The sequence below is a fragment of the Notolabrus celidotus genome, chromosome 5 (assembly GCF_009762535.1).
Source record: "Notolabrus celidotus isolate fNotCel1 chromosome 5, fNotCel1.pri, whole genome shotgun sequence".
Taxonomy (NCBI): Eukaryota; Metazoa; Chordata; class Actinopteri; order Labriformes; family Labridae; genus Notolabrus; species Notolabrus celidotus.
In genome coordinates this window covers 12,404,842-12,425,821 of record NC_048276.1, presented here as the reverse complement: position 1 = coordinate 12,425,821, position 20,980 = coordinate 12,404,842, and the positions used below count along the sequence as shown (strand labels likewise).

Below are 20,980 nucleotides of genomic sequence, written 5' to 3'. Positions count from 1 at the left end.
TGTCCAGGTTTGAAAACTAGACTGGATGGAATCAACCTTATCCAGGAACAGACTGTGGTGGATGGTAACAGAGTACCACTGCATACTGGCTAATAATGATTATTAAATCTATATTAGCAGTTCTCTAAATGGGACTTCTTACTTCATGCTTTGTCAACAGGGGGTGCCAAAATCCACCCAAACTGAGGGATCCTGTCAGTTGCATTTGATTTAACATTTTTAAACAGCTGTTCAGTGAAACACATGGGGATACAGGAGTCCACTTCATCGACAACATCATGATAGTGATGCCGAAATTCCAATGTTACATTTTTTGTTTGACCTACTTTAAAGCAGTTTTTTTTTTATCCTGCTTGAATCCAGTTCTCTACCAGGACCAGAATAATCCTGATTTTGTGGTTAAATCTATTTCAGTATGACTCAAAAGTTTTGAACAACAGACATTTTTTAACTGGATAAAAACTTACATAAGATGACCTGATTTTTTTCTTTGAACAACATGATTTAAAAGTTTGATCAAATCCTATTGCTTCAATCTGATCAACTTACGTTTGAACAGCTCTACTATTGCATTCTGGGTAGTGCAGGATCCAGGGTCTTTACTGTGTGACTTACACGTTGAGGATTATATTGTTGTTAGCAGCCTCTGTTGCCTTAATCTAGACCTGTTTTTTGTTTTTTTGTATTATTTAGCATTATGTTTCCTGTTAACCTCTTAGCTTTTAAACATGTGATTGTACCCCAGAATTCTGTTGTATAATAAACAACAGTGTTAATATGCTGCGTTCAATAAAAAAAAAAAATGTTTAGCTTAAAGAAAATACTTTTTGCCCTTTTTTTGGGCTTCTTTAAAAATCTCTACAAACTTTAAAAGCATAGACTGCATAAATAATGGACGTAGTTTCAGTGACATCACCCATCTGTTCCTGAGCGCTGTTTTGAAGTAAATCGTCGGTGGCAGCCATATTGGAAATGCGGAACTCAACCAAGCATAGTGTGAATTTAAAGAGGCGGAGTTTGAGCCTCCTAGCCAACAGCTATGTGTTCCTGACCTGGAGTCAAGTCAGTCATGTCCTTATTTGGGCAAAATCTTGTAATCTAAATATCTTCTGAACCGTCGCCTTATAAAAAAAATTCACCCCACGTACAGTGTGTGCCGATAGAGAAATTAGCTACGTAGAGCCAAGCCGCTTTTTGAACCAGGCTGTAAACATGTTTATTAATGCTGCAAAGATCGTCTTTTTTGAATTGGTGTGTATGTGGTTTCTGGTGTTTCTGCAGCCAGCCTCAAGTGGATTCTCGATGAATTGCAGTTTATAACACTTTCGCATGGGCTTCATAATTTGAGACCGGAGGTTGCCGCTTGGTTAAAATACAATCTATCATCTTCTTATGTGCTGACAACTTCAAGCATATCTTTGATCATGTATTATTCACATAATCCGAGATTGTGTGTATTTAATTTATCTGCAATAAAAAGGGATGCAAAATTCAACTTAATTTGATCTAGATTAGATTAATAGTGAAGTTAACCAAATGAGTCACTTATTGTTGTTATCCACCCGCATATACAGAAATAAATGAAGTGAAACAACTGATGCAGGTTTTAGTAGATCTGTTGGCATAAACACTAGCAGCAGAAACATAAATCAAGGAGTACAGAAATTAATAAGATTTGATTCCACCGTGGGTTATCTATTTCAACTTTTGGCAACATGAAAGTATTATAACATCTTGCACAATACGCCTTTTTTTCTAACTGCAAAGACTTCCAGCATGCAAACACTTTCCTTGTGCAACCATAGATCTAACTCTTCAAGTGCTCAAACTTCTTTTTGGTCAGGCAAAAATAAAGTCATGCCAGGACTCACTGGCTGAAGAACAAACTCCATTGTGACAGCAACAACAAATCTTTAGACAGCCTTTACTTGAGCTACATCCAACCCTCAAAAGAGAAGCACTGTGGAAAGAAAATAAGAATTTAAAAAGACTGAATACAGTTTATATATAACTCAATCATGTTGAGTGTCTGAAAGATATGCGACACAGATGAGTCCTGCTGAGTGGAGCTTCAATGGACTGGAAAATAGTGTTTCTGCAGCGTGTCAGATCTCTGCCATTTGGCTCAGTCGCCTACAGACTCTTCATTATCTGCAAATATGTAGCTGAAGATTAATAAACAAAAGCAGACACTCAAATTGTTTCACAAAAATCTACTGACTGCACTTTGTGTGGAAAAATAAAGTAGATCAAACTTACCTTTTAGGCTGTTCAACATTGATTGAATTCATACTGTAATATATGTTATACAGTTAAGGTTTTTTTTACCTTTAAATGTCTCATGTTTGATATTTTTGGAGGAACAATAATTTGCTCAATCGTATCTATTTTGGCACTTTTAACCATAGACTATAAATAATGGACGTAGTATCTGTGACGTCACCCATCTGTTCCTGAATGCTGTTTTGAAGCCAATCGACGGTGGCAGCCATATTGGAAATGCGGAACTCAACCAGGCAGAGTGTGATGTAAAGGGGCGGTGTATGAGTCTTCTAGTCAACAACTATGTGTTCCCGTCCGGGAGTCAGGTCAGTCATGTCCTTATTTGGGCTAAAACTCGAAATCTTAATATCTTCTGAACCGTCGCGTTAGACAAAAATTCACCCCCGTAAAGTGTGTGCCGGTAGAGAGACAGTTTATAACACTTCAGCATGGGCTTCATCGTTTGACACTGGAGGTTGCCTCTTGCTTATTACCCGGCTGTATGAAGTACTTGATTCTGATTGGTGAAAACCCTCAACTAGTAAGCAACGATAGGGGCATGCTGATCACACGTCGTATCGACGCCTATTGCCTGTTGACTCTGTGGCAAAACATGAGTCTCCATTAGCATCCAAGAAGGAGAGCTGCGTGAGGACAGAAATGTCAACCTTAATATTCCTGCAGAACTCACCATCACCTTGTTTGATGTTGAATGGAAATGTTCACTTTAATATGAATTATAAAAAAAGCACGCTATTGTTTATCATAACCATCAATTGAAATGTTCAGTTTAATGTTAATTCATCCTGCAAAGAGGCTGATAAGAATCTGCTACTATGGCAGCATCACTGAACATGGAGGTGGATATCCTTGTTATAATATCTTCTGTTCTGCTCAGCCTGTCAAGATTCAAATTTGCATGACCACCCACACACTAAACATTATCCCTTACATAATAACAGGTAAAGTAAAACATTTTGAATTAAATAAAAGGCAAGTGCGCAGCGTACTTCACAAAGCATGGTAACCACAATGTATCTCATGTATGATGAATAATGCACTTTGCTGGCAGTGCATACATATTTATTATTCAGTACATACAGAAGCAGGGAAATATCCGTGCATGAATCCCAGGAAATATCTCTGCGGTGTCTATTGATTTATTCCAGGTGGGCTCAGATTACATTCCACATCTGAGAGCTGCTCGCGAGAGAAAATAATTGAAATCATATGAAGGACAAGAGCGTGAAATCAAAAAGGGAATGAACAACACAAACAGAACATGACCAGAAATTCAAAGGCTTCCAAATTAAGCTTCTAGGGAAGTTCAATATGATGCATCAACCTATGAAGACAATCTTATTCATGCCCTGTGGACCATAATAAAATCATACTAAACACATGATAATGCTACTGTTTGTTTAGATCACAGCTACAATTAGGATAAATAAATAAATAAAAGTATTTCACTTTTTTAGTTACCATGGATTTAGTTGGAGATTTCATCTTCATATATTACGAATCTACACAATATTTTTGTCTTTTTCATTGATCAGAATATGCTAACTTTAATGAAAGTAGTCAGAACAGCCACGTACAGAGCGGCATTTCAGCTCGGTGGAGGAGAATAACGTGTGCTTAAATCCACTCCTTCTTCATTTACAACCATGGCATTCAGCCTGATAAAATAAAAGGAAACTAAAATTACTGGCTAGGTCATGAAGTGCATACTTATGGACACAGTTTGGGCCAAAACACTGAAGCTTTTTATGGGACTGGCAAGACCTAAATGTGCACAACCCGGTCCAACCGAGAAATCTCAGTTATCTGTTTTATAGCTGCAGCTGAACTCTATAGAGGCACACACTCTTACAAGCTGTGCAGGATCCTCTGGTTGTAGCAGGGGTAGAGCAGCTGCTACATCATCAATCACCATCACTCTATCTCTGCTACAGAATTAATCAGAGTGACTCATGGGAACAGACAGCGACACATCTCCCAGTTCAACTACACACAAATCCTACTTCTTTCTTTTAATAAACTGTGTAGCTCATTACAGAGTGCAGTTACTCAAAGACATAAAAATAAATATAATACACTTTATTTATATAGCACCTTTCATAACATTCAAATATTTGTTTTAAAAATCAGAAAAAAAAAATAATAATAAGTGAGATAATAGAGAAGTAAATGTTAAACTTGATAAGACAACTGAGTTAAACAAAATATAGAAACTTTTTATGCTAATTATAATGAATTATTGCATGCTATAGACTAGACTCAGAGGCATGTCTGACTGACTTGGGTGGCCAAACTTGGGCCAGCCCTTACCCTTCTGACTCAATTAATCATTAATTATTCATTAAATAATTAATTCATTAATTATTATATTTACTTTGTTTACAAACATTAAGGTCTCATTCATAGTTTTAAACTTACACTACAGAGTATCTATCTTTCAAGTTTAATACTGTAACAAAGATGTCTGTCCAAGTCATGATTTAATGCACTAACAAAAGGGACATGTATGGTGGCCCTGAAGGGCAAAACCCAACAACATAACAGGAAACTCAACGACATTTCAGATAACACAACAACATTTAACAAAACACATCCATAAATATATATATGTAAATGTATATATGGCATGCAAAACAAAACAAAAGGGAGTTGATGCTGCAGCTGCCGCGCCTTTGGTAGCCACCCTCCAAGGAAGTGAGGGGGTCATGGGCAGGGGCGTGTCCTGAACTTTTTGACCGGGCCATCGCAACTGAGGCTCTCACATAGGCAGGGGTGGCCAGTGCATTTGCAGATAAATAACATTTACCCTTTCTGTCTTCACAACCTACTTTCATTAAAGTATTAAACAGTTGTTATATTCCTTTTGACTTAAAAAAAAAACTTGATAAAGTGGCATAAATCTTCTAAACTTAATTCTTTAAGGTCTTACAAAAGATGTTTTTTCAAAGTCACATTTGAGGGCACTAATAAAGAAATCTATTGTCAGCCTTTTAACTCATCCCAAATTATAGATTTTAACTGAAACCCCACCTCTCACAAGGCAAACAGCCAATCATAGTATAGGATTTTAGGGTGGCCAATTGGATTTCAAGGGGTGCCAGTGCCACCCTTGGCCACCCCTCTGGACACACCACTGGTCGTGGGGCCCGCACGGTATAAGGTGGTACATTGAGATATCAGCTTCTGTCCAATCAGAAACAAGAAGTATTGTCCAAACCCTTCCCGTTTTCTGAAATGTTGTTGTGTTTTGTGAAATGGCATTATGTTTTGTTAAATGTTGTTGTGTTTTACCCTTCAGGGCCACCGTAGAAATTAGCTGCAATGAAATCATAGACTGTATAAAATATAGACGTAGTATCCGTGACGTCACCCATCTGTTTCTGAAGCGCTGAGGCCAATCTTTGGCGGCAGCCATATTGCTGCTGTTGACATAAGGAGGCGGCTTTGAGCCTCCTAGCCAACAGCTACAGTGTTCCCGCCTGTCAATCAAGTCAGCTGTGCCTCTCATTGGAAGACTTGTAATCGCAATATCTTCGAAATTGCCGCGTTAGAAAAAAATTCACCCCCCTGTACAGTGTATGCCAATCGAGAAATGGGCTATCCAGACTACACTTGTCTTTTGTACCAGGCTGTAAACATGTTTATTTCTGCTGTTAAGATCGTCTTTTTTGAATCGGTGTGTATGTGGTTTACGGTACTTCCGTAACCAGCCTCAAGCAGATCCTAGATGAACTGCAGCTTTGAGCACTTCAGCATTGGACTCATATTTTTAGACCAGAGGTTGCCGCTTGACTGAAATGCAAAGAAAGCTACTGGCAGCCTTTTGCAACTATACACTGTAAAAAAAAAAAAACATGGACGTAGTATCAGTGATGTCCCCCTTTGGTTTCTGAAGTGACCTAGCAAGGGACGAAGAGGCTAAGTTGAGGCGGACTTCAGGTCAGCTGTGTATCTAAGTATGCACAACTCTTAATTTTAGTAATGTCAAAAGTAATAACTTATAGAAAAACTCCCCCTCATTAGTTTTTGCTTCTTTTGGCTTCTTTCAATAGGTGTGTATGTGGCTTCCGTTGCTTTTGTAGCCAGACTCAAGGGATGCATGCGGCACTGCTGATGTTAACATGGGTCCTGCTTAAAAGATATAGACAGATGTTGAAAAAGACTGAAATCTAGGTCAATTCAAGGTGTAGCAGTTTTTGAACCAAACATCTGATTGTACTTTGTGGTCAGAGATAAAACCTTTCCTGAAAGTCTTAGCAGTGATTTAAAAGTCTAATTCATTCACATGTGCCAAACACTCAATTTGTCTTGTCATCTACAGAAAAAATACTTTTTGGCTGATTCATGTTGGATAAATCTGCTCATGCACTTTTAAGATAAGATAAATGAACACATCATACAGAGAACACATGACTATTATCCTCTGATCGTGTGGAAAGTCACTTTCTCTTGTGAATGATCTCAACAAATCTGCCTTTGTTTACCCAAAACAACAAGATGATTGAACACTTTACATCAAGACACAAGCCCTATTATCTCAAGACAACAATATAATCAACTAATGCTCTGAGAAAACATTAAAAATTAATTGCAAACACGGGCACAGGCTCCCTCAGTTTTGAGTTTTGAGGCTCTGAGGAGTCTTTGTTGTTTGATAAAATGCACAACACGATTTAATAACCACCTCTTTTATTTTTGACATGTGCTTGATGCTCTAATTAAATCTCACACCAATTGTTTGCCAACACTATCAAGGTGTGATCCAAGTACAGATGAAAAATAACAGTTTAGCTAAGCGCTTGAATATGGATTCATGTTCACAGGTGGAGGTTCAGCTTTGTTATGGTTGGTGTCTGTCACTTGTTCCATTGTTTTCTGATGGACCATCTTGTACTTGGTCTTCATATCTCTCAGCAGAGACTGAGCCTCCTTGCGATCCTGCTTTGTGACACTAGAGCTGCGTATGGCTCTGCCTGAATAAAAACACAGTGTTATTATAAAGATAAGGTAAGGTTGTCTGAGAATGTGACAGAAATGTTCATACTTAATGAGACTTCTCTTATCGATGAGCTCTGTTTGATTTCCTTTATTATTTCATCAACCTTTTCAGACGGCTGCTTTATTAGTTTCAGAGGGGGAAGTTTCTTAACCTGCGCACAGAAAAGGTGTCTCAAAGTCATCAACAAAGACTTTACTTGCTAAGTGAAGTATAACTTAAGTGCATCAATATGTGCAGTTTAGTTGCTGTACCCTTCTCTCTCTTTCTCTGTACGGTGTCTGGACGCTGTCAAGCTTTGGTTTGGAGTCTCTGTAAACATTGAGATTCTTCAGTGTGTGCTCCAGCATCCGAACAGCTGTTTGAATTCCTGTAGGAAGAAAAAAAAACATAAATATTCCTGTTTCAATCGCCTGATTGTGAAGTCTAAATCTGATTTGAGAGCTGGAGGGAAACGTGCAAGAATTAAACTACATGTCCTCACCAATGGGCTCAACTTCACCAGGGTTTGCTTTTGCATCTATCAATGTTTCATAGCACAGGAATTCTTCAGGAATGTTAACCGCCCTATTTTTCTCTTTTGTCTCTGCTGTGTCTTTTACATCAGCACACTCAAATTGGGGAAAATCTGTTGCCTAAACATGAAAAATAGAGAAAACTATAAGAAATGTAAAGACATGTATCTCTGGCAAGTATCTATAAGTTAAAATGTTAATAAATACCTGAGTGACAAAGAAGTGTTCTGTGTTTTCTTGGTTAGATTCTGGTGTTTTCTTGCCCGCTGTCTCATTTTTCTCAACCTGAGTACTAGCAGGACACAGTGCTTCTCTCAGCAGCTTTGACACCTTTGAGATTCTTTCTTCTACCTGTGATTCAAAGATGTCAAACAAAAAAAAAGGTTGGTTCACGTGGTGTAATCTAGAGCAGGGGTTCCCAAAGTGTGGGTCGGGACCCCCTGGAGGGTTGCGAGATACAAATGGGAGGTCGTGAAATGTCTTCCAGAATGTTTGTTTTTTTAAGTTAAACTTGAAATAGTACATTTTACCCATTATAGTAAAAATACCCCAAAAAAATAGTAGCTAACCTTGAAATAAAACCTTGAAAATAGAAAATGTAATGAGTTTTCTGCCTTTCTTTGTTGCCAGATGACTCCTAAGTTTAGAGTCAGTGAACAGTTAATCATCAAAAGCATCAGTAGCAGTAGGTTAATCCATAACGGCACAGGAAACACAGACACATGCTCATATATGTAGGGTCATTTTCTGCAGACCATCTAAATGAAGCCACATTAAATCACTCTGAGGGACAGTGGGGATCGTAAGTCTTTGGCTCCTATATTTTAAGGGTCACGGGCTGAAAAGTTTGGGAACCCCTGATCTAGAGGGTCTTCACGAGAGGACAACAACAGTGCAGAAAAAAAATCTAACCTTCCATTTTGGATCAGTGGACACCTTCATTGGCAGCTTCACATCCTTTTGTGTCTTCTTCCTTTTGATGGTGATCCCCAGTCTCTCTTGAAGGTAATAGGTGAGTAATGGAGGGTCTCCTGTGTTCAGACAGAGACATGAAGGTGATCCCATAATTTAAAACTCTGAATTCATCGTTATAAATAAAAAGAAGAGAGAACAGGAGGGTTACCACTTCTCCGTGTGGTGAGAGGGTTGGAGCAAATATCGATTTCTCGCAGTGATGGGAAAAGAGCAGCAGCCATCAGTGCGTCCTCCTCTGCAATCTGATGATTAAACGCTGATGAGATATGTCAGCTTGATTTTCAAAAGGGCTTGTAGTTGATTTGTTTGTACAAATAATGTGACTCACCTTGTTGTCGGATAAATTCAAGTACTGCAGTGCTGGGAGAGGCAAACTTGAGTCACGACAGGGTTCATCCTTTTGTACAACCTAAGGTGATTGATACAGATATTTAAAAAAGGGGAGTCCCTGAAAGAGATATATTGAACACAGAATGAAATAAATGAATTACCTGTGAGATTTTCTTGTGATGTTCTTCAGTGTTAGGATATGATTCAGTGTTTGCTGCATTGAGGGGACAAAAATGATTTAATTACTTGTTTCCTGAGGCTGCTGAGCTGCAGGTCTGTCGTTGTGGTTTACAGATTTTGTCAAAACTAACCAAGAACTGAGTGAAATGGTTTCCTGTTTGTACCTGGAGGAGATACGATACACTCTTTCAAACTCACACACTAAGTTTGTGAAAATTTGGGGTCCCTTTATTGAATATATCAAAACTAAAAAAATTGCTACCTGATTAATTTAGGCATTGTTTGGACTGGACTGGTGGTGGGTTGTTGCGCCTTAGACTGAACATATAGACCCTGAACCTGGATCTTTAATGTACCCTTGGACTTTTAGACAGTACAGTGTGACCCATTATTTACTTTCTTCATTTGGTCTGACACTGATTCAATATCTCACCTTACCGTTAAATGGCAGTGTGGGCATGTATGTATGCATATTTTCTTTGTTTTGTCTGTTTGATTTTTTGTTTTGTTTTTTTTGTCTTTTGATAGCTTTCCATTCCAATGATGTGCGTGCCTATTTCTTTCCTTCCTTTTTTATTATGTTTTGTCTGTCTGTTTTCTTGTCTTGTTATATAACAAAAAACTGAAAATAAAGTGTTTAAAAAAAAAATAATAAACTAACCAAGAACCTCTTCTTCAACTTCTTCTTCAGCTGAAGGTTTCAAAAAGCCAGTTGGTTGCAGGTATGGTATCTTAGTAATGCGGTTGTCCTGAAGGTTTAAATACTTAAGCCTGTGGTTGGAAGTAAAAGAAACAAAGGTTTAATGATTGTTCCCATGTTTTTTTTAGTTTTTTTTTTTTATAGAGATTACTTTAATTACCTCTTTAGGTTTTTCAAACAGGTAAATACTGCAGAGGACAGTTTGTTTTCATCCAGCATCAGGACTTCAAGAGTTCTAAACTGCGTGTCTTCCTCTGTAGCAGGTCTGAGGAAAAAGAAATAAGTCATATTAATAAAGACAATCATGTGGATACTGTTTCATGATGCTCTTCAATACATAAAGGAACAGTTATGTGCAGCATGTATGAACAACATTGTCTGCTTTCTGTATATGACTGCAGAGCAAGTAGATAGAATGTCTTTCCATTTGCTGGTTCAGAATCATGAGTGTGAATTTAAAACATTTGTGCGCCCCCTCCTGGTCAGTTTAAAGACACTTTTGGGTGTGTTTCAGGTTCCTGACCTTTTTCTGTCATAACTTTCAGCGGGGAATGTGTTAAATAATGAAATGACACCAATGTATTGATTAAGTACACTCGCTGAGACACTTCACCTAACCAATCGGGGTTCTTGAATGACCCACACCTGCAGGATTTGTCAGTGGACTTCATTCCTAGCCATCCTTGCACTTTATCCTTAACCCTGGTGCTTCATAAGAGTCAATGGACTGTCTCTCATCCTAACCACCTGACTATTTCTAAATGTGTCAACAATTTCATCGGATCCTCCTCAAGACGCTTGTGCACAAGTTCATCCCTGGACTTGATCCCTAAACCTAACCCACAGTATTTGTCACTGGACTTGGTCCCTAAACCTAACCCACAGTATTTGTCACTGGACTTGATCCCTAAACCTAACCCACAGTATTTGTCACTGGACTTGATCCCTAAACCTAACCCACAGTACTCGTCACTGGACTTGATCCCTAAACCTAACCCACAGTATTTGTCACTGGACTTGATCCCTAAACCTAACCCACAGTACTCGTCACTGGACTTAATCCCTAAACCTAACCCACAGTATTTGTCACTGGACTTGGTCCCTAAACCTAACCCACAGTACTTGTCACTGGACTTAATCCCTAAACCTAACCCACAGTATTTGTCACTGGACTTGATCCCTAAACCTAACCCACAGTATTTGTCACTGGACTTGGTCCCTAAACCTAACCCACAGTATTTGTCACTGGACTTGATCCCTAAACCTAACCCACAGTATTTGTCACTGGACTTGATCCCTAAACCTAACCCACAGTATTTGTCACTGGACTTGGTCCCTAAACCTAACCCACAGTATTTGTCACTGGACTTGATCCCTAAACCTAACCCACAGTACTTGTCACTGGACTTGGTCCCTAAACCTAACCCACAGTACTTGTCACTGGACTTGGTCCCTAAACCTAACCCACAGTACTCGTCACTGGACTCGATCCCAAAACCTAACCCACAGTATTTGTCACTGGACTTGATCCCTAAACCTAACCCACAGTATTTGTCACTGGACTTGATCCCTAAACCTAACCCACAGTATTTGTCACTGGACTTGATCCCTAAACCTAACCCACAGTATTTGTCACTGGACTTGATCCCTAAACCTAACCCACAGTATTTGTCACTGGACTTGATCCCTAAACCTAACCCACAGTATTTGTCACTGGACTTGATCCCTAAACCTAACCCACAGTATTTGTCACTGGACGACACCAATGTATTGATTAAGTACACCAACATGCCTGATTGACACGTGATCAGGTAGTGTGATACTTGATGTATTTGACTAAATACATCATGTGAGTGTATACACCTCTAATAATTGCCATATTTTATTCTATTTTATTTTATCTTATTTTATTCTATTTTACCTTTATCATTGCTATTATTATTGTTATTATATTTTTAACAATTTTAGTACACTGTTTATTCCCCTGTCCCGTGTTGCAAGCTGCTGTAACAAAAGAATTTCCCCCAATAGGGGACTAATAAAGTATATCTTATCTTATCTTAAAATAAACATAAACATTAACAGGGCTGAAGGTAAAATATGTTTGAATGCACTCCTCAAATGTCTTAATCTGCAAAGTAGCCTTACAGTCATGACAATACTTGGACAAATAGTTATAATCTAAGTTATATTCTGCAGTTATAAAGCCAGGAGCAGACTGTAATGAGCATCAGACTGTATCTAGCGCATGAATTTGCATTTCGCTGTGTAAAACATGTAATTAAACAGATTAGCTGTCTCTCATTCTGCCAGCCTCTCTGTCACTCATACCAAGATTTTTTGCAGCTGTCAAGTGAAAGTCTGCCTCTGTCTCACTGGAACAACAATCGTTACATAAAGCAGTGTCTGACAGAGCTGACCTGTGTGATGCTGGGATATAAAAGCAACGCCATGTTCACTTCTTTCCAGAAAAAACAGCAAAAGAAGAGCAGAATTTTTAGCTTTTAAGCAGTTGTGGCAACTCGTCTGATCATGGGTAACCTTTTGTTAGCTTAAGTGGTAGGAAAGCATTAAACAAAATCCAATAATAAACTTTTCACCCAGAAATGGAAGAACCCAGATTGGGGGGGAGGTGATGAAGCTTATTTCCCGTCAGATGAAGACCCTTAAGACGAGGAAGCCAGCCAATGGAAACAACAGCATCAGCCGACAAATTGTTGTAGGAAAGATCCAAAACCTGAGAGAGTTCAAATGATTTCTTCAGATAAATGGAACAGTCCAACCTTAGTCAAACATCAAACAAGTCACAGAAAGGCTTGATGTAGACATAATTAGAGACACATTACTTAAAGTGACAGCACATGTTTGCTTTGTTTGTTGCTGATTAATATCAAAGCTTCTCTAATACTAAAGAATTGCACATGTGGAAGAAGCTGAAAAAAGAGAAGTGACATGAGGATCAGATCACTTTGGATGGAACGCATCAAATTCTTGTCGTTAGATGAAAAAGTCAGATATTACTCCTTAGACATATTGACAACACAAAGGTGATGTTATTTATAGAATAAAATAACATCAATGTATCTCATTGATATGTCAATGTCAAACATCTTACCTCGAGATGAGGGAAATCTGCAGCATCAAATGTCATGCTGCAGAGCCCGTTCAATGACAGGTTAAGTTCTTTCAAAGACACAAAACTGCTGAAAGAATCTGTTGAAAGAAACAATCCAGAGAATCAAGACTTTATGCAAGAGACCAAAAATCTTACTGAAGGAAATATAAATCATATGTAATCAAAAAACACTCACCCAAAGAGAGAGCATTGATAGATGCATCAATGTAAACCACGTTGATAAAGTCCTTGAGCTCTGCAGGGTTGACCTGTAAACACAGACAAAGCGCATAGTATGTAACGCACAACACAAATAATGAAGACAAGAATAATGAAGACAAAAAATTCTTACAGAATTCAGTTTCTTCTCACTGATGTCCACGGAGCAGAGCGTGGACGGTTTATCAACACAGTGTGACTGGAGCTGCAACAACAACAACAACATGAGAATAATAATCGTTTCTAATAAAAGGTAAATATGAAAACTTGATTTCAGGGTCTTACCAGGAAAGGTGCATCCAATGTGTTATGGACAGGGTCAGTGTTGTGACATTTTCGATATGTCTCTTTTATTCTCCTCTGCAGGGTCCTGTATCTCTGCTCCTCTGCCTTTGAGTACGCTACAAGCCAATGCCCAGCACCTGCAAGGAACATCACTACAATGATTACTGACAGCCAATACTGATTTAAAATGCATCTAGGGCTGATGGTCAAACTAGCAATTGTTTCCATAATTGAAAACCTGCAAATGAGTCTTTCTGGTTTATTTATTTGGAAAGCAAAACAATGAGAAACTGAAATTATAATTTGTAAATCGTCTTAAAATGTTCATCAAATTGTCGTTTTGTTCAACCAGTTGATGGAAATTCAAAATAAACAAGTAAGTCTTTACATTAAGCTGGAATTAAGAGACTGGTAGGGTTTTTGCTTGATTAACATTTCACTTATTGTCAAAAGACTTGCAGAAAGTGTGCTACAACAATAATAACTTCAATTTTAAAAAGTATTACTATTATTGTTAATGAACCTTGCTGTTTGTGTATTTTCATAGCTATCAATTTTCACTGAATTTATGTCAGTCCATTTTAAGACATAGATTAAATGAAAGGCTTTGACATTCACTGGCCCTTTAAATAATTAATTTAATACCCCTGGTCCTGATCCAACATTATGTAAGAGTTATTAGGATTCAAGGTTTTTGGCAGATTGCCAAATTTCCTCCAAATTGGAGCCCACACCCGTTGACTTAGAGAAATTCTTTATGATAACTTTTAATCACCAATGTGTCTACTTCAAAATGTGCATAGTTGGGAGTTGATGGGAGCAAAGTTATAGGACAGGTTGGCATAAATACATACCCTTGTGAATCGGGTGTCAAAATTTCAAGTCAAATTTCTGCGCTTCCTGTTTGGATTTCACCACAACATTATGAGGTTATTTTGTAGGTCTTGGCATGATACCTATGTAAAAACATTTTCATGTATGTATGGTGAACCATCTTGAGGGGCTGGCCCTGCCAGGCGTGGAAAACATTAGGGGCTTACCCCAAACCTAGTAGGGTTACCTCCAATAATCACTTCTACTTTAACTTCTTTTTATAAAATCATCTTGAAAATGTTACATTTGTGTAGATTTCTAATGTTAACATTAAAAATGTAACTCAACAGAGTGGCAACATTTAAATCTGCTGAACTGAACCATAGACTGTATAAAATACGGACGTAGTATCCGTGACGTCACCCATCTGTTTCTGAAGCGCTGTTTTGAAGCCAATCGGCGGCGGCAGCCATATTGCTGCTGTCAAGCGATTGTGACGTAAAGAGGCGGGCTTTGAGTCTCCTAGCCAACAGTTACAGTGTTCCCGCCTGTCAATCAAGTCAGCTGTGCCTCTCATTGGAAGACTCGTAATCTTGATATCTTTGAAATTGCCGCCTTAGAAAAAAATTCACCCCCCTCACAGTGAGAGCACATCAAGAAATGAGCTATCCAGACTACACTCGTCTTTTGTACCAGGCTGTAAACATGTTTATTTCTGCTGTAAAGATCGTCTTTTTTTAATTGGTGTGTATGTGGTTTCCGGTACTTCCGGCGCCAGCCTCAAGTGGATCCTTGATGAACTGCAGTTTTTAACACTTCCACATTGGACTCATATTTTTAGACCGGAGGTTGCTGTTTGAACTGAACTCTTTAAGGACTCAAATGAAGATGATTGTCCAAAGTCAAAGCATCAACAAAAACAATATTCAAATGCAAAGAAACTACCCTCTCTGCAGCTTGTTGAAGCACAACATCACGACAGCTGATTTCAATAGAAGTAATGCCTCTGACATGGCAAATAGCCAATCATGTTTAAGAATTTCAGGGTGGCCAATCTGTTTTCAGGCCACCCCCTGGCTCCGCCAGAAAAATTGAAAAAAAAAATGTTATTTTAGTGACTAAAATGACATTTTCTCTCAATTTTTCTTTTCTTTTTTAAAGTCCAAATATAAAATGCAGACATTCTAATTAAACCCCATACTATTGAAGAGCTTACCTGGACATAGTTATTCATTATTTGTTATTTGCAGCCCGAAAAAGTGTTGCAGTAGGAGTGTCTAAACTTGCTTTTCTTTTGCTTACTCTTCTGTAAAAATGCAAATTGAACTTAACCCACCTTCTTGTCCTCGGTGCTGAAACGTCCGAGCAGGGAAACATTTTGTAAGATGGTTCTGTCCGTCCAATAATAACTCATGGGACTCTGCAGTCATCGTGTCTGTTATTGTTATCCATTTAACACGAACTCTTTAATAGAGCTTCACGCGCTTTTCACGACATGAACCAGCTTCAACATTGTATGAGAAACTGAGCTACACTGTCCGTTTCCTAGCAACAACATGTCAGACTGTAGTTGCCATCCTGTCCTGCAGGGGGCGGTAGAGACGTAAACATGTATTTACAGGCGAAGACGGAAGAAACTCGTGAGGCTGACTGCTCAAAGATGAAAGTAGAGGACAAGATAGCAGTCTGCCTGCCAAGCCGTTGTGACTTCACTTTAGGACTTTGAACCTGTATTGTAGTCGTTTCGCTTATCACCTGATGTCGAGTTATTCAGTAAGAAGAATTTATGGTCGACTCGTATTTAATTGAAGCCAGCTCGCTCCTGCTTTGGCATGTCCACACTGCAAAAACTCAAAATCTTACCAAGTGAAAATGTCTTATCCCACTTGATATAAGATACATTTACTAAAAAAGAAACATTTGAGCAAGATAGAGGGACTTGTTTTAAGTCGATGCATCTTAAATATCTTGTTAAGTCAAACACTCTTGAAATTATCTTGTTTTGAGTTGTAATTTAGAAGAAACTTAATATTTATTTAACATTACACATTTTTCAAGCTGAGATCTTATTTATAGAAGATGAATAATCTTGATTTAAGACAAACACTTTACTTGATTTAAGTAAATGCATTTTATTGGAGAAACTATCAGAAAACAGCTCCACTGATAAAAGAAAGAAAGAAAGAAAAGTTGCTTTAAGGGTGGGTTATAGTTTTCAGGCACTGTTTCTTCAAAATTAGATAAAAATATACATCCTCAAACTACATGCACACAATGAAACACCTACTTTTGAGCATAGCTGGCTTATCCTAAAAAACAACATGACTGAATATTAGTATATCCAGTTCACTATGAGAAGACATTATATCTCAAAATGCTCAAATTAAACTTTGTAATCTTATTTCAAGTACAAGATGGTCTTAAACCTGGAGAAGTGCCGCTATAATACAACTCAAATTAAGGTGAATACAGTTGTGCTCACAAGTTTACATACCCTGGTAGAATTTATGATTTCTTGGGTAGTTTCTGTTGTCATTATGATATAAAGAGTAAACACAGTTGTTTGACAATAAATGGCATCACCCAACCACTAACCATGAGTGATTTTTTTCCCCTCTCATTATTCATATTATCTGAAAAATGGCCAAGGAATCACAAATTCTGCCAGGGTAAGGCGAGGCAAGGCAAGGCAGCTTTATTTGTATAGCACATTTCATACACGAGGGCAACTCAATGTGCTTTACATTAAAACATTAAAAGCATTGGAAACATTCAGACAAGCAGAAAAGAACACAATTAAAACGACAAGTATAATAAAACAGAAAAGAAAAGGAAAATTGGAATTATGCTAAAAATAAAATGGTATGGTAAAAAGGTTTGTAAACTTATGAGCACAACTGTATATATCCAATGAAGAAGTTGACATGAAATGTAATAGTGCAAAAATCAATTTTTGAGTGAAAAAAATATTAATTGTTAGCATTCCTGGCTTATTCTGAGACACTAAGCTTTAAAAAATACTGGTCAAATATTGATTAAAATAAGTTTTCCCTGCTAATTTTAAGATCACAGTTTTCGAAATATTATGTCTAATTTTAAGAAATCTTACCAAGCAAATTTTTCACTTGTTCTATTGGCAGATTTTTTTTATTTTTACCTTGAAATAAGTTTTGTTTTCTTGTTTTTGGAGGGGCATTTTTTCCAGTGCACCCTACGCAGGCGCAATTCCAAAACAGGAATCCCTGTTTGTTTTTTTTGCCTTTGTCCTTTAACATGTATAACCTTCCTCGTCTTGTACTGTAAATCTGAATTGAAAATACAACACTGAAAGGTTTATCTTTAAATTATGGTTGCAGCAGGTAGTTGAGTTCAACCCGATATCTTGTTTATTAATAAGACTGCGTCCATGCAAACCCGGAAGTGGGTGTAACAGCAACTCTTGCTTCGGTGCCTTCTTCTTTTCCTCATGAACCCATAGCAGTGTCGTGAACATCAGAGGTTTCCTGTTGAGGCGTGAAATTACACGATATAATGCTGTTCTCCCGAAGATCAATGTCTGCAAATGTGAAGACTGACGAATAAAGGTAAGAGTTTTTTCCAGGGATCCACAGCACGCGTTAGGTTTGATGTGTTACCATGCAATTATATGTGTGAGTGTGTATGTGGAGCTGCTGAAGTGTGAACTCTTCCTATGAGTCTATGATATATAAACATTATTATATGAGAACTTATAACCGAGCTAAGAAGTGTGGCACACTTAGACAATTGTCTGTTCACAGGAATATTTGATCCATTATGGGGAACACACCATCCAAGAGTGGCAGTGGAGAGGAGCCAGTCAAAACAACTTTGTTTGAAAAGGAGCCAAGTGGAATAACATACAGAATCCCTGCTCTCATTTATCTGAGGCACTGTCACACATTCCTCGCATTTGCAGAAAAGAGATCCTCACCTTGTGACCATGATGCCAAAATGCTTGTCATGAGAAGAGGAACTCTGAAAGATGACGGATCTGTTCAGGTATTAAAAGCACACATTAACCAGCATCATATCTCTTAACAGTGTGTCTGCTTATCTTTAATTCTTTGTCATGTGGTGTTCTCTAGTGGTCAACTAGTCAGGAGGTGTCTACAGCTTGTCTACCAGACCACCGCACCATGAATCCCTGCCCTGTGTATGAAAAAAACAGCAGAACCCTGTTCTTATTTTTCATCTGTATCTGGAGGAACACCACAGAGGCGCGGCAGATCTTAACAGGTAAGAACAAGGCTCGTCTTTGCTGTATTAGCAGCAATGATGACGGTCAAACCTGGACTCAAGCGAGAGACTTGACAGAAAGTGTAGTCGGGGACACTATCCATAAGTGGGCCACCTTCGCTGTGGGTCCAGGGCACGGTGTTCAACTGGAGAACGGCAGATTGATCATCCCAGCCTACGCCTATTATGTCCCTTACAGATGTTGTTCCTTCCCCATTCCCTTCACGGTCTACCCCCGAGCTTTGTCTATTTATAGTGAGGACTTTGGACAGACATGGCGTATAGGTAAGATGCTTCGAAAAAAGTCTTGTGAGTGTGAAATGGCTGAAATCATCGATCACGAGGGCAGGAGTCACCTTTACTGTAACGCTCGTAACACTGGAGGGCACAGGTGTGAGGCCCTGAGTGAAAACAGCGGTGTGTATTTTGACAAACCACACATGGCTCCAGAGCTGGTCGAACCACCTTCAGGATGTCAGGGCAGCGTCATCGGCTTCCCTGCTCCTGAGTTCGTCCCCAATGACGACGCTGAAAGCAAAGCATGCGGCACATCTCTCTTGTCTCCAGACACACAAACCTGGCTCCTCTTCATCCACCCGACCAACAAGTCCGGCAGAAGAGACATGGGCGTGTATTTGAACCGATCCCCCTTGCACTCATCAGGGTGGGACAGACCTCGGATCATCCACAGGGGACCGAGCGGCTACTCCGACCTGGCCTACAACGGGGACAAGGATCAGTTCTCGTGCCTGATGGAGTGCGGGAATGAAAGCGAACTTGAACAGATTGCGTTTATGTCATTCACCCTCAACGATGTCATGCAGACGGGAAGTAAGAAAGACAAGAAGATGCGCTGATTTGTGATTGCTTTAATTCCTGTGTTTAACAAAGCTCTAACGTTCTCCTGCAACCCTAAAAATCCAAGCGGAAGCCACTAAATATGCCGTGCAGTAACATCTGTCTGTGTTTACTGTTGTTCTACATTCTGGAGATGATAATGCATGCTTGAGTCGTGTGTTTTGTAGTCTCCTCGTTTACATGATGAAAAGGTAATTCAAGTCTTACTAGTATTAATATGCAAGCAGCTGGGAAAGGAAGGAAACTATTTTTAATAGGTTAAGAGGCAGATTTCAAACATGCTGTGCTGAACTGTCATCTTTTTAACAGGCTTTGTATGTGTGCGCGCGTGTGTGTTTGACAAGCTCTTCATACCCATTTCTGCTCCTTATTAAGCCGTCAGTGTTTTCTGAGCAGTGGAGAGAATTTGCCTACCTCCTTTTTATTTTCATACGAAGATCATAGCCGGCCTTGTAACGTAGAGCATAGAGCACTCTGTCCTTTACATTTAGTATAACTGATTCACATATGCCTTCGACTCCACTGTTTAGACTCAAGCTGTGCCGCAGAGCGTTTCTGTCCGTGCCACAAAGTTGGCGACAGAACCGGACAGAAATTGAATCATTAATTTGTACTCACCACTCCAGCTAATCGATGAAAGAGACCAGCCAAACTGTACCACACCTTTTTGAGTTTTGAACACGCTTTGGAGAGATTACTGTCCTCAAGCTCCGTCTGTCTAGAGCATTTAAGCTACTTTGTACTGTACACTGGTTTTAAGACATTCATTTTAAAAGCAATATTTTACTTTGTGATATTATTTCCTGATTTATGTTCCGTTTTCCTCCTCACTTATCATTTTCTTAACAGGCTTTTTTTCTTTGGCGTTTCGAATGAACTGCTCATTATGACCAGGTATGATGGGCTGGCTAGTTGGTTATTTAATGAAAGCATGTAACAGCATGTAATTACAGATGAAGATATACTATTTATAAAGCCATTAGGAATTTGTACACACTGCTGACCGACTTAGAAATCCTTCTTTGCCTAAACTGTGAGGTTGAGATGGTTCTACACTAGTTTCATTGTGTTTTTGTTGACTGTTGTGGAAAGTGACAAAACCTGCATGAAACATGTATTTTAGTAGAAAATAAAAGTAACGTGTGATCACCTGACTCAGTTTTTGTTCAATTTTATGCACATTTTTTTTACAGTGTGATTGCAATAACAAAGAGTTCATTTGCAAAACAGTTAAGTCACTTTTTGAAAAACTAAAAAAAAATTTTTAAAGAACACATTTTTTTCTGGTGGCCTAGCGGTCTAAGCGCCCCACATACAGAGGCTACAGTCCTCGTTGCAGGAGTCGCTGGTTTGATTCCTGACCGGTCGACCATTTCCTGCATGTCTTCCCCGACTCTCTACTCCCCACATTCCTGTCTCTCTTCAGCTGTCCTGTCATTAAAGGCAAAAAGCCA

General features: G+C 38.8%; 2 protein-coding genes across 2 annotated transcripts; one reads left to right on the top strand and one right to left on the bottom strand.

Moving 5' to 3' along the window:
• Positions 1–6,955: 6,955 nt before the first annotated feature.
• xrra1 (X-ray radiation resistance associated 1) lies at positions 6,956–15,982 on the bottom strand. Its single transcript, XM_034682867.1, has 17 exons — positions 15,748–15,982; positions 13,599–13,735; positions 13,447–13,518; positions 13,291–13,363; positions 13,095–13,192; positions 12,580–12,716; positions 10,140–10,244; positions 9,941–10,050; positions 9,261–9,313; positions 9,098–9,178; positions 8,918–9,011; positions 8,707–8,825; positions 8,002–8,145; positions 7,764–7,914; positions 7,534–7,649; positions 7,328–7,433; positions 6,956–7,256 (listed from the first exon to the last, which is right to left on the bottom strand). Exons 1-17 carry the CDS (start codon positions 15,839–15,841, stop codon positions 7,075–7,077), a joined length of 1,872 nt encoding a protein of 623 aa, XP_034538758.1. The 5' UTR covers positions 15,842–15,982; the 3' UTR covers positions 6,956–7,074.
• Positions 15,983–17,740: 1,758 nt separating this feature from the next.
• On the top strand, positions 17,741–20,680 carry LOC117812986 (sialidase-3-like). Its single transcript, XM_034684000.1, has 3 exons — positions 17,741–17,995; positions 18,191–18,431; positions 18,518–20,680. Exons 2-3 carry the CDS (start codon positions 18,207–18,209, stop codon positions 19,523–19,525), a joined length of 1,233 nt encoding a protein of 410 aa, XP_034539891.1. The 5' UTR covers positions 17,741–17,995; positions 18,191–18,206; the 3' UTR covers positions 19,526–20,680.
• The last annotated feature ends 300 nt before the right edge of the window (positions 20,681–20,980 follow it).

Bases quoted from the DNA above. Each gene is read 5' to 3' on its own strand.
- LOC117812986 (XM_034684000.1), top strand. From the start codon at position 18,207: ATGGGGAACACACCATCCAAGAGTGGCAGTGGAGAGGAGCCAGTCAAA. The intron at 18,432-18,517 runs GTATTAAAAGCA...GGTGTTCTCTAG, and splicing joins AAGATGACGGATCTGTTCAG to TGGTCAACTAGTCAGGAGGT.
- xrra1 (XM_034682867.1), bottom strand. From the start codon at position 15,841: ATGACTGCAGAGTCCCATGAGTTATTATTGGACGGACAGAACCATCTT. The intron at 10,051-10,139 runs GTAATTAAAGTA...TTCCAACCACAG, and splicing joins TGTTTGAAAAACCTAAAGAG to GCTTAAGTATTTAAACCTTC. The intron at 7,915-8,001 runs GTATTTATTAAC...TTTCATGTTTAG, and splicing joins AACACTTCTTTGTCACTCAG to GCAACAGATTTTCCCCAATT.